Source organism: Eleutherodactylus coqui, unplaced genomic scaffold, assembly GCF_035609145.1.
Source record: "Eleutherodactylus coqui strain aEleCoq1 unplaced genomic scaffold, aEleCoq1.hap1 HAP1_SCAFFOLD_33, whole genome shotgun sequence".
NCBI classification, from domain to species: domain Eukaryota; kingdom Metazoa; phylum Chordata; class Amphibia; order Anura; family Eleutherodactylidae; genus Eleutherodactylus; species Eleutherodactylus coqui.
In genome coordinates, this window is record NW_027102239.1 from 187034 (window position 1) to 200979 (window position 13946).

Below are 13946 nucleotides of genomic sequence, written 5' to 3' on the forward strand. Positions count from 1 at the left end.
AAAAGACAAAAGCTTAAGCGTCTTCCTTAGGAAAAAGTTCCTGATAAAATCAAAGGTGCTCTATAATTGGCACGAGAGAAAATAGCAAGATGTCTGCTCATCCTTTAGGACTGCGGTGGTGTGCGAATAAGTGCTCTTTGGGAGAGGGATGGAGAAGAGGCCAGAGCTGGATGTCTGATGCAGACTGGAGAGTGCGCAAGGGAGCTACAGGAATATGGTGACCATGGATTGTAACAAGACTGTAATCAGCTGTGTATTATATCCTCACTCTATAGAAAAATGTCAGCACATAAATTGACATGCGATGTGATTTTGTGATTACATCTGGTATGCAGTGAAAAGTTGACAGCGGTTGTCTAAGTGCCACACCACAGTGTCTTCAAACTGTTGAGGAGGTCTCAAGCATTGGACTCCCACCCATCAGATATTGCTAACCTATCTTATTAGAGTACAGGACAACCCCTTTAATATTTTCCAATAAACAGACTTTCATTATTATTACATTAAATCAAATATCACTGTGTACGTTGGACTCCAAATAATTAAATTAAGGCAGCGAAATGATAAAAGAAAACAATTATATTATTAAAATAGACTCTGAGGTCCTAATAAAACTTTTAGATACAAATGATGTGAAAAAAACTAAGGTAAAATGTATTAATAATAGTAATCTACCCAAACAATGTGCCAGCCTTTCACAACATGGCACACATCTGCTTAATATATATGACACATGATTAAATCAACGTGTCATATAAAGATCACTTTTCTAAACACGGAGTATGACTCTTAAGCCCCACCCACAATTTCTGACATATTTGGTTAAGTTAGAAAAGGTGTCAATGGGCTGAATAAATATTATGTTCCAGAAGATCTTCCAAATGTGTCCAATTACTGTAAAATAGTCTGTTGGCTTCAACAAAGCCAACAGTCTAAGGAAGAACTGATCTATTTTACCCTGTACATGGAATATGTTTAAAAGGGTTTTCAGAGACTCAAAGAAAGTAACATCCATGCAGTGATGTGAAATAAAGGAAAAACTTATAGTCACTATCTTCAGTGGCTCTCTGTCCAGTGCTGGATCCCCGACCCCAAAGCTCTAATGAAGAAGACGAAGCCAAGTGCTGTCATGTGTCCTTATTAGAGATGAGCGAACGTGTTCTTCCGAGCTTGATATTCGTGCGAATATTAGGGTGTTCGGGATGTTCGTTATTCGTAACGAACACCATGCGGTGTTCTGGTTATTTTCACTTCCTTCCCTGAGACGTTAGCGCGCTTTTCTGGCCAATTGAAAGACAGGGAAGGCATTACAACTTCCCCCTGTGACGTTCAAGCCCTATACCACCCCCCTGCTGTGAGTGGCTGGGAAGATCAGGTGTCACCCGAACATAAAAGTCGGCCCCTCCCGCGGTTCGCCTCAGATGCCGTGTGATTTAGATGAGGGACAGTGCTGTTTGTACCGGAGCTGCTGTAGGGAAAGAATTGGTAGTTAGTGTAGGCTTCAAGACCCCCCAAAGGTCCTTATTAGGGCCACTGATAGCTGTGTGTTGGCTGCTGTTAGCAGTGGCAATTTTTTTTCTTCTCAAAATCGCCTCTGCAGACCGTTGCACCTGGCATTAGGGACAGAAGTGCTGCATAGGCAGGGAGAGTGTTAGGAGTGAGTGTAGCCTTCAAGAACCTCAACGGTCCTTTCTAGGGCCATATTTATCCGTGTGCAGTACTGTCCAGGCTGCTGTTAGCTGTGCTGCATTTTTTTTTGCTTCTCAAAATCGCTTCTGCAGAGCATTGCACCCTCCATTGATACTGCAGGGAAAGAATTGTATAGGCAGGGCCACAACACAGTTATTATTCATTGAATATATGCAGTGCTGCCTTTTGCTTGTAAAACAAGTGAAAATAATTCTATTTGTCCGGCCTCTGTCCGTCCTAAGGGCGGTGGACACGTGTCGGCTGCGTGTGACACCTTTAAAAATCATACGCACCCAGCTACGTTTTACTCCTGGCTTCGCCATTTGCTTTCCTTAAAGGGGTTGTCCCGCGCCGAAACGGGTTTTTTTTTTTTTCAACCCCCCCCCCGTTCGGCGCGAGACAACCCCGATGCAGGGAGGTAAAGAAAGCTCACCGGAGCGCTTACCTTAATCCCCGCGCTCCGGTGACTTCTCTACTCACCGCTGAAGATGGCCTCTTCCTCCGTGGACCGCAGCTCTTCTGTGCGGTCCACTGCCGATTCCAGCCTCCTGATTGGCTGGAATCGGCACGTGACGGGGCGGAGCTACACGGAGCTACACGGAGCCCCATAGAAGACTGCAGAAGACCCGGACTGCGCAAGCGCGGCTAATTTGGCCATCGGAGGCCAAAAATTAGTCGGCTCCATGGAGACGAGGACGCCAGCAACGGAGCAGGTAAGTATAAAACTTTTTATAACTTCTGTATGGCTCATAATTAATGCACAATGTACATTACAAAGTGCATTATTATGGCCATACAGAAGTGTATAGACCCACTTGCTGCCTCAGGACATCTCCTTTAATTGGGAAAAAAAATACCTGCTCTGCCACAGTTAATAACTCTGCTACCCTCACGTTCTGTGACACATTAGCAGGGACACAGCACAGTTATTAAACTTCTCATGTTCATAGAATATACGCAGTGCTGCCTTTTGGTGCCAAAAAACGGAAAATAATTCTATTTGTCCGGCCTCTGTCCGTCCTAAGGGCGGTGGACACGTGTCAGCTGCGTGTGACACCTTTAAAAATCATACGCACCCAGCTACGTTTTACTCCTGGCTTCGCCATTTGCTTTCCTTAATTGGGAAAAAAAATACCTGCTCTGCCACAGTTAATAACTCTGCTACCCTCACGTTCTGTGACACATTAGCAGGGACACAGCACAGTTATTAAACTTCTCATGTTCATAGAATATACGCAGTGCTGCCTTTTGGTGCCAAAAAACGGAAAATAATTCTATTTGTCCGGCCTCTGTCCGTCCTAAGGGCGGTGGACACGTGTCGGCTGCGTGTGACACCTTTAAAAATCATACGCACCCAGCTACGTTTTACTCCTGGCTTCGCCATTTGCTTTCCTTAATTGGGAAAAAAAATACCTGCTCTGCCACAGTTAATAACTCTGCTACCCTCACGTTCTGTGACACATTAGCAGGGACACAGCACAGTTATTAAACTTCTCATGTTCATAGAATATACGCAGTGCTGCCTTTTGGTGCCAAAAAACGGAAAATAATTCTATTTGTCCGGCCTCTGTCCGTCCTAAGGGCGGTGGACACGTGTCGGCTGCGTGTGACACCTTTAAAAATCATACGCACCCAGCTACGTTTTACTCCTGGCTTCGCCATTTGCTTTCCTTAATTGGGAAAAAAAATACCTGCTCTGCCACAGTTAATAACTCTGCTACCCTCACGTTCTGTGACACATTAGCAGGGACACAGCACAGTTATTAAACTTCTCATGTTCATAGAATATACGCAGTGCTGCCTTTTGGTGCCAAAAAACGGAAAATAATTCTATTTGTCCGGCCTCTGTCCGTCCTAAGGGCGGTGGACACGTGTCGGCTGCGTGTGACACCTTTAAAAATCATACGCACCCAGCTACGTTTTACTCCTGGCTTCGCCATTTGCTTTCCTTAATTGGGAAAAAAAATACCTGCTCTGCCACAGTTAATAACTCTGCTACCCTCACGTTCTGTGACACATTAGCAGCAAAACAGCACAGTTATTAAACTTAGATTATTCATTCACTAGAGGCAGTGGGGCCTTTCGTTTTCAAAAAAGGGAAAAAATTATATTTGGCCTGCAGTCTTGCGCCAATTTATTTCCTGCCTGTGAAATCAAATCACTGGTAATACAGCATGCTGAGGGGTAGGGGTAGGCCTAGAGGACGTGGACGCGGCCGAGGACGCGGAGGGCCAAGTCAGGGTGTGGGCACAGGCCAAGCTCCTGATCCAGGTGTGTCGCAGCCGACTGCTGCGCGATTAGGAGAGAGGCACGTTTCTGGCGTCCCCACATTCATCGCCCAATTAATGGGTCCACGCGGGAGACGGTTATTAGAAAATGAGCAGTGTGAGCAGGTCCTGTCCTGGATGGCAGAAAGTGCTTCGAGCAACCTATCGTCTACCCGCAGTTCTGCGCCGTCCACTGCTGCCAATCCGAGTCCTCTGTCTGCTGCTCCTCCTTCCTCCCAGCCTCCTCACTCCACTACAATAACACCTGCTCAGGAGCGGGAGCACTCCCAGGAACTGTTCTCGGGCCCCTGCTTAGATTGGGCAGCAGCGGTTCCTCTCCCACCAGAGGAGTTTATCGTCACTGATGCCCAACCATTCGAAAGTTCCCGGGGTCCGGGGGAAGAGGCTGGGGACTTCCGCCAACTGTCTCAACAACTTTCTGTGGGTGAGGAGGACGATGACGATCAGACACAGTTGTCTTGCAGTGAGGTAGTAGTAAGGGCAGTAAGTCCGAGGGAGCAGCGCACAGAGGATTCGGAGGAAGAGCAGCAGGACGATGAGGTGACTGACCCCACCTGGTGTGCAACGCTTACTCAGGAGGACAGGTCTTCAGAGGGGGAGTCAAGGGCATCAGCAGGGCAGGTTGCAAGAGGCAGTGCGGTGGCCAGGGGTAGAGGCAGGGCCAGACCGAATAATCCACCAAGTGTTTCCCAAAGCGCCCCCTCGCGCCATGCCACCCTGCAGAGGCCGAGGTGCTCTAAGGTCTGGCAGTTTTTCACAGAGACGCCTGACGACCGACGAACAGTGGTGTGCAACCTTTGTCGCGCAAAGCTCAGCCGGGGAGCCAACACCAACAGCCTCACCACCACCACCATGCGCAGACATATGATGGCCAAGCACCCCGCAAGGTGGGACGAAGGCCGTTCAGCGCCTCCGGTTTGCACCCCTGCCTCTCCCCCTGTGCCCCAACCTGCCACTGAGATGCAACCCCCCTCTCAGGACACAGGCACTACCGTCTCCTGGCCTGCACCCACACCCTCACCTCCGCTGTCCTCGGCCCCATCCAGCAGTGTAGTTCAGCGCACCGTCCAGCCGCCGCTTGCGCAACTGTTGGAGCGCAAGCGCAAGTACGCCGCCACGCACCCGCACACTCAAACGTTAACCGTCCGCATAGCAAAATTCATCAGCCTTGAGATGCTGCCGTATAGGGTTGTGGAAACGGAGTCCTTCAAAAGTATCATGGAGGCGGCGGCCCCGCGCTACTCAGTTCCCAGTCGCCACTACTTTTCCCGATGTGCCGTCCCAGCCCTGCACGACCACGTCTCCCGCAACATTGTACGCGCCCTCACCAACGCGGTTACTGCCAAGGTCCACTTAACAACGGACACGTGGAAAAGCACAGGCGGGCAGGGCCACTATATCTCCCTGACGGCACATTGGGTGAATTTAGTGGAGGCTGGGACAGAGTCAGAGCCTGGGACCGCTCACGTCCTACCCACCCCCAGAATTGCGGGCCCCAGCTCGGTGGTGGTATCTGCGGAGGTGTATGCTTCCTCCACTAAAGCACCCTCCTCCTCCTCCTCCTCTGTCTCGCAATCAAGATGTGTTAGCAGCAGCATGTCGCCAGCAGTCGGTGTCGCGCGGTGTGGCAGCACAGCGGTGGGCAAGTGTCAGCAGGCCGTGCTGAAACTACTCAGCTTAGGCGATAAGAGGCACACGGCCCACGAACTGCTGCAGGGTCTGACACAGCAGACCAACCGCTGGCTTGCGCCGCTGAGCCTCCAACCGGGCATGGTCGTGTGTGACAACGGCCGTAACCTGGTGGCGGCTCTGCAGCTCGGCAGCCTCACGCACGTGCCATGCCTGGCCCACGTCTTTACTTTGGTGGTTCAGCGCTTTCTGAAAAGCTACCCACGCTTGTCAGACCTGCTCGTAAAGGCGCGCCGGCTCTGTGCACATTTTCGCAAGTCCCACACGGACGCTGCCACCCTGCGCACCCTGCAACATCACTTTAAGCTGCCAGTGCACCGACTGCTGTGCGACGTGCCCACACGGTGGAACTCTACGCTCCACATGTTGGCCAGGCTCTATGAACAACGTAGAGCTATAGTCGAATACCAACTCCAACATGGGCGGCGCAGTGGGAGTCAGCCTCCTCAATTCCTTTCAGAAGAGTGGGCCTGGTTGGCAGACATCTGCCATGTCCTTGGTAATTTTGAGGAGTCTACCCAGGTGGTGAGCGGCGATGCTACAATCATTAGCGTCACCATTCCTCTGCTATGCATCTTGAGAAATTCCCTGCAAACCATAAAGGCAGCTGCTTTGCGCTCGGAAACGGGGGCGGGGGAAGACAGTATGCCGCTGGATAGTCAGGGCACCCTCCTGTCTATTTCTCAGCGCGTTCAGGAGGAGGAGGAGGAGCATGAGGAGGATGAGGAGGAGGGGGAAGAGACAGCTTGGGCCGCTGCTGACGGTACACCGGCTGATTGCCTGTCATCCTTTCAGCGTGTATGGCCTGAGGAGGAGGAGGAGGATCCTGAAAGTGATCTTCCTAGTGACGACAGCCATGTGTTGCGTACAGGTACCCTGGCACACATGGCTGACTTCATGTTAGGATGCCTTTCTCGTGACCCTCGCGTTGCACGCATTCTGGCCACGACGGATTACTGGGTGTACACACTGCTCGATCCACGGTATAAGGAGAACCTGCCCACTCTGATTCCCGAAGAGGAAAGGGGTTCGAGAGTGTTGCTATACCACAGGACCCTTGCGGACAAGCTGATGGTAAAATTCCCAGCCGACAGCGCTAGTGGCAGAAGGCGCAGTACCGAGCGCAAGGTAGCAGGGGATGTGCGTAGATCGAGCAGCATGTACATCCCAGGCAGTGCAACAGTCTTTAAGGGCCTGGCCAGCTTTATGGCTCCCCACCAAGACTGTGTCACCGCTCCCCAGTCACGGCTGAGTCGGCGGGAGCACTGTAAAAGGATGGTGAGGGAGTACGTAGCGGATCGCACGACCATCCTTGGTGACGCCTCTGCCCCCTACAACTACTGGGTGTCGAAGCTGGACACGTGGCCTGAACTAGCGCTGTATGCCCTGGAGGTGCTTGCTTGTCCTGCGGCTAGCGTCTTGTCGGAGAGGGTGTTTAGTGCGGCTGGGGGAATCATCACAGATAAGCGTAGCCGCTTGTCAACCGACAGTGCCGACAGGCTAACACTCATCAAGATGAACAAAGGCTGGATTTCGCCAGACTTCTGTTCTCCACCAGCGGACAGCAGCGATACGTAAGCAATACGTAGGCTGCACCCGCGGATGGAAGCTACGTTCTCTCTCACCATCCAAAACGGGGACATTTCTGCTTCATCAATCTGTGTCTAATATTCCTCCTCCTCCTCCTGCTCCTCCTCCTGAAACCTCACGTAATCACGCTGAACGGGCAATTTTTCTTAGGGCCACAAGGCTCACTCAAATAATTTTTCTGAACAATTTTTATAAGTTTCAATGCGCTTAAAAGCGTTGGAACTTTAACTTGAACCAATTTTTCGTTACACTGGGCTGCCTCCAGGCCTAGTTACCACTTAAGCCACATTAACCAAAGCGGTTAATGGGTTTCACCTGCCCTCTTGGCTGGCCATGGCCAATTTTTGGGATGTACATTAGTACTGTTGATACAGCAATTTTTGTGGGCCCTCGCCTACAGTGTAATCAAATTAATTTTTAGCCCACCTGCATTACAGCTGACGTTACCTCAGCTGTGTTGGGCAATGCAATGGGATATTTTTATGTACCGCCGGTGGGTTCCAGGGAGCCACCCATGCTGTAGGTGCACACGGAGTTTTTAATACATGTGTCCACTTCTAAAGAACCCCAGTCTGACTGGGGCATGCAGTGTGGGCCGAAGCCCACCTGTATTACGCACGACATTACTACCTCAGCTGTGTTGGGCAATGCAATGGGATATTTCTATGTACCGCCGGTGGCTTCCTGGCACCCACCCATGCTGTGGGTCCACAGGGAATTATAAATGCATCTGTTTCCACTTATAAAGAAACCCAGTCTGACTGGGGCATGCAGTGTGGGCCGAAACCCACCTGCATTAACCCTTTCCAGTCCACTGTGTGACCTGTGAAGACATTAGGGTTTAAGGCTGTACAGCTCCGTTGTTGGTAGACGTCCGTCGGGGTTCTCTTACTGTATATTGCCAGCCTCTCTGCTGTCGGAGCCTATCCTACGTGTCAGCTCATGCAGTACTGGCTTTAGCCAGCATATAGCGCCGTTGTATAACGGCAGAAAAAGAGTAAGCCCCCTAGGAAAACCATATACAAATTGGATTGGAAAGGGTTAAGCACAACATTACTACCTCCGCTGTGTTGGGCAATGCAATGGGATATTTCTATGTACCGCCGGTGGCTTCCTGGCACCCACCCATGCTGTAGGTGCACACGGAGTTTTTACTACATCTGTACACTTATAAAGAACCCCAGTCAGACTGGGGCATGCAGTGTGGGCCGAAGCCCACCTGCATTAAGCACGACATTACTACCTCAGCTGTGTTGGGCAATGCAATGGGATATTTCTGTGTACCGCCGGTGGGTTCCAGGGAGCCACCCATGCTGTGGCTCGACAGGGACTTCACAATAGGGAGTTGTACCTGCCTGTGTCTATGAATTAAAAAGCCCGGTCTGACTGGGGCATGCAGACACCTTGACAGAATGAATAGTGTGTGGCACATAGGTTCCCCATTGCTATGCCCACGTGTGCAGCTCCTGATGGCGGTGGCACAGGATTCTATTTCTCATTGCTTCTGTACAGCATTGTGGGCTATCGCTCCGCCACTTTTAAAGAGGGTCGCTGCCTAGCCGTGCCAACCTCTGCAGTGTGTGCCTGCGGTCCCTCGTCATGGCAGACGCAATTCTAAATAGACATGAGCATGGTGTGGCATGAGGGCAGCTGAAGGCTGCCCAGGGACACTTTGGTGTGCGCTGTGGGGGGGAGGGGGTGCGGTTGGGCAGCATGTAACCCAGGAGAAGTGTCAGTGGAGTGTCATGCAGGCAGTGATTGTGCTTTGTTGGAGGTAGTGTGGTGCTTAGCAAAGGTATGCCATGCTAATGAGGGCTTTTCAGAAGTAAAAGTTGTTGGGAGGGGGGGGGGGGGCACTCTTGCCGGTATTGTGGCTTAATAGTGGGTCCTGTGAACTTGAGATGCAGCCCAACATGTAGCCCCTCGCCTGCCCTATCCGTTTCTGTGTCATTCCCATCACTTTCTTGAATTGCCCAGATTTTCACACATGAAAACCTTAGCGAGCATCGGCGAAATACAAAAATGCTCTGGTCGCCCATTGACTTCAATGGGGTTCGTTGTTCGAAACGAACCCTCGAGCATCGCGGGAAGTTCGTTCCGAATAACGAACACCCGAACATTTTGGTGTTCGCTCATCTCTAGTCCTTATGCATGAAGATGGGTGTGGATCCACTTCGCCACTGACCAGTATAAAAACCAAGTCTGAATGTTGCTCACCTTCATTTCATTTCAGGAAGTATGAACTATATTAAACATCCACCGATGCTGCATGAAAACTGCTGATCACTGATAAAAGGCAATCATGGCAACAGCCATGATTAAGAACAGTTAGGAAAGGTGGAACTTTTATGCCTGTAAAACATGTATTTTAAATGAATATGAAAAGATAAAGATGAAGATTTTGTCATACACAAGTTTGACTTTGGGCTATTTAAGCACACAAGGAACTCCAGTTTTCACCCGAGGGATATGGTCTTTGTTGTGGGGTTCCTAAGCAGCTACTTGCAGAATTAGTCTCGGGAGTGTGGCTGCTGACACTGCTCAGGGCTAAAGCCCGGTACCTGATGGTGTGAATAGGTGCGCAACTGGGAGACTTACAAAGATCAGGGCTGGAGACAGAGTAGCAGTAATGAGATCCAGGCAGATGGTCAGGGCAGGTCACAAGTAATAATGAAGTCCAAAGGACAGAAGCCAGGTCAAGAAGCACAGAAGTCAGAATGGTCAGGAGTCAGAAGCAGAACGAACACAAATGGGGGCTTTGTCATGATGGCTAATGAGACCAATTACTCAGGCATCTTCCATGATCGGAGGATGCCTAATAGAATAGAAGGTGCAAGGTGGTTGGTGTGGCACCTGTTTAGGGCACCTGCACTGGTCTTTTGAAAGAGTGAGTGAAAACATAAATGTCTCCTAGGTCAGACTGAAGTTACCTAGTGGTGGACCATACACTGTGTGCAAAGCATGGAGGACAGTGGCACCCAATCATGGCTCTAGTGACAGGTGAGCCAGGGAAACGATGAAGCGTCATGAAATGCTCATTGTGCACATGATCATGCAAACCTATGACAGGCTTCAGTGGTCATGGCAGAATCACTGCAGGAGCCTTCAATTGGTCATGTGCATAATTAACAGCATGTGACCGCAGACTCGGCTTCTTCAGGGTTTGGAGCGACAGGGAGACACTGAAGGAGGTGAGTATGGCTTTTTCCTTTATGATGCAACGTTCCATGACTCTAAAAAAATTTTTTTGAGTCCTAGAAAAACCACTTTAAGGTCTGAAGTTGAACAATATGTAAGTCAATTCTAAAATTCACCAATACTAAACTTGTAACACTGGTAATTAAATATTTAAATAAGGTCTAAACATCTTCCCTCACATGTGAGTTATTTTTATCTGTGCACAGAGGAAGAATCAGATCTTAATTACAGTTTTCAAGCACATCTCGGTAAAATGAGCCAAGCTGGGGAGCAGTTGCCAGGCACTTTAAATGTGCTTGTAAGGATTTAATATCTCATGCAGGATGTTAGAAGAATCGTTGCTTAGGACAAAGCTGGGGAGAAACAACATTTGGTATTACAGAGCATTTCTATATGGCAGCAGGGCTTGATCTGTTAGGTATGGCACAACTGCCTATACGAGGGGACTGTAATGTGGGTAGTGCTGTCAAAATCTAACTTGTTTTTCATGGGGCGAGCGGTGTATTTTAATGGCACCACTCTGGGGTATATATAATGTGTTGTTGAACTTTTATTAAATTTCTTGAGGGGATGCGGTGTGGGTTGAAAAACACATCCAGAAATTCTGCCAGTGTTTTGGGGTTTTGTAGTTACCCCCCCCCCCCCCCCCCCCAAAAAAGCGTTTACGATTAAGTGAAAATGACATGATAATTTTCTTATGTGGATCAGCATGATTACTGCGATACCAAGCTTACATAGATTGTTTTTATTTGTTACTACTTTTGAACAATAAAAACACATTTTTAAAGAAAAGCAACTGACTCCGCATTATCACATTCTAAGACCCAGAACAGTTTAAATTTTCCGGTAATTTTCCATGAGGGCTTGTTTTCTACAGGAAGAGTTGTAGTTTTTAATGGCACCAGTTTGAGGTATATGTAACTTTTGGCTTGCTTTCTATTGCATTTTTTAGGAGGCAAACAAAAGCAAAATAACAATTTCGGCATTACCCGTTAAAACTATTTTTATAACGTTCACGACGTAAGATTAATAGCAAAACATTGTCATTATGTGGGTTGTTATGAATGCGCTAATACCTATTATGTGTTACTTGAAAAAAAATGTATTTCATCCATTTAAAATGTTTTTCTTAGGTTAAAAATGCATATTTGTTTTTAAACTGGATTGTTTTTCCTTTAAATTAAACTATATTGAATTTTTTACACTATTTTTTTAGTCTAAAAATAAATTGCTAGAATAATACACTGCATTACTTATGTATTGCATTCTAGAAAGCCAACGACAGCAGTCTGTTAGACTCTGCCAGAGGAGGGGCCTATTAGGCTGAGTTACATGTCAGACATGGAGGCCTTTGTAAGACATCTGGCTGCCATGGGAACCCATTGGTATTATGTGATTGTTTTGCCGTATGCCAAGGGTGACAGTAGGAGACCCCTGCCTCTGTCATCTGCTTACATGCTGCCATTGATTGTGGCATTTAAGAGTTAAAACTGCCTGGATTTGAGGTTTCTCCCCATCTGTTTGTTAGAGCAAGAGCCTGGCTGTCAGTAGTTAGCTAAGCCATCGCCTTAAAAAAATGTATGTGCTGGTTTAAAGGCTATTAACGGGTTAAAGATTTAAAAAAATCACGGCCCCTTGCTGTCTTACAGAACAGCAACAATATCTGCACTGCTGATTACGGACAGACCAGAAGGAAGAGATTACAGTTTTGGGATTGTTTATTTCCCTTAAAAATCCCTTTCCTTCAGTTCATTAACAGGCAGATGTAATTCCCGAGCGCGGAGCTAGCTCATCACTAAAGCCAGGAAGTCAGTGGATTAGCAGTTAAACCACTGCTCCATCCTGCAGAGAAACATTCATTTCACGTTGGCGAAGGCTTTAGGAATGTTTAATTACAGTGAGTACTTCAATTAATAGAGATGATAATTAAAGCAGTGCAGAAACATGAAACGGCTTGTCCCAGAGCAGCGCTCCCTTGGCTTGAATTGTGAATGAACAAGATAGATCTCGCCATAACCATGTATGTACATATTTTACTGAATAAACGGAGAAGTTTTCCACACCTTTGGTCACGTCCTACATGTTTTAACCTGGAGTGTTGTTCCTGCTCTTCTGACAGTTTTTAGTTCTATTCTCTTACCGGCAGATAAAAGTAGAGATTTAAACAAGACCCACCCAAAGATGGAGGAATTTCGTTTTTTTATCCATTTTATTCCACTTAGAATTTTTTCAGTACATTATATGGTACATTAAATAGGATGAAAGAATGCATATATGCATGACAGGCTTAAGGTGGCGGGCCGCTGGTAGGAGTGGAGCCCAATGCCTCGCTATTCAAAGCAGTGTAGCAAATAGTCCAAACTCTTTGGACTTCTTGTGATTTTATGATCATGACAACTTGCAAGCCGCATCGCAACCACATTCACTTTAATTATTTTGCAAGGCTTTACTACAATCTTTGGACGCGTGACATGTGTCACAACCAAAATCACCATGTAACCTAGCCTTACTCAGTGTGTATAGCCACCTTTACTGAATAGTCAACAGTTTCTAAATTGTGTATGCACCATTTCATGTTTGGTTTTGACAGCAGCTGAAATATGAAAGTACCTCTCTGGTAATTTTGTGTATGGTCTCACTTCATAGAATTCATATGGATGAGGAAAAGTTTGGACACATTGGAAATGAGAAAATAGTACTGGGTCACGTAACACCAAATACTACAGATCTGAAGGAGGTCCATCATTGCTTCCTGAAAGGGTCACCCAACTGCACCAGAGACCGTCTGTCTACATCTAGTAATTACCACCAACCTTCAATGAATAGATCCAATGGGCAGTTGTCACCTGGTGGATGTGATGCACATCAGCATCAAAAGTGCTGCCACTGCAATCATCAGGAACGCAAACTAAGTTATACTGTACCACAACTGCCAGGACATGAAGATAGGAAAACATTTCGCTCTCACGATTCCGGTGTCAACACTTCCTCAGATGTCTCACAGCACAACACTGACTGTATCTGGAAACAGTGGACAAATGATCGGAGGGCAACGCAGCCAATGCAACATCATGTAGTAACTGTAAGGTAAATAGATTTCAAACAAAGGAGTAACTTGAGGCTCTTGGGCTCCGAAACAAAATCTGTAGCAGGCCATGCACCTACCATGGGCCCACTTATACTACTAGTGTACGTTTTGCTTTTTGGTTTTGAGTTGATTACTAGAGATGAGCGAGCACCAAAATGCTCGGGTGCTCGTTACTCGGGACGAAATTATCGCGATGCTCGGGGGTTCGTTCTGAGTAACGAACCCCATTGAAGTCAATGGGCGACCCGAGCATTTTTGTATTTCGCCGATGCTCGCTAAGGTTTTCATGTGTGAAAATCTGGGCAATTCAAGAAAGTGATGGGAACGACACAGCAACGGATAGGGCAGGCGAGGGGCTACATGTTGGGCTGCATCTCAAGTTCACAGGTCCCACTATTAAGCCA

The 13946-nt window shown here is 47.8% G+C and overlaps 1 protein-coding gene across 1 annotated transcript in view; it reads left to right on the forward strand.

Moving 5' to 3' along the window:
• The first annotated feature begins 10802 nt into the window (after window positions 1-10802).
• Window positions 10803-13946, forward strand: part of DISP2 (dispatched RND transporter family member 2) — a 99495-nt gene continuing 96351 nt past the window's right edge. Inside the window, exons 1-2 of the mRNA XM_066588831.1 lie at window positions 10803-10872; window positions 13101-13541. Coding sequence (XP_066444928.1) covers window positions 13108-13541 — 434 coding nt within the window. The 5' untranslated portion in view covers window positions 10803-10872; window positions 13101-13107. The remainder of the gene's footprint in view (window positions 10873-13100; window positions 13542-13946) is intronic.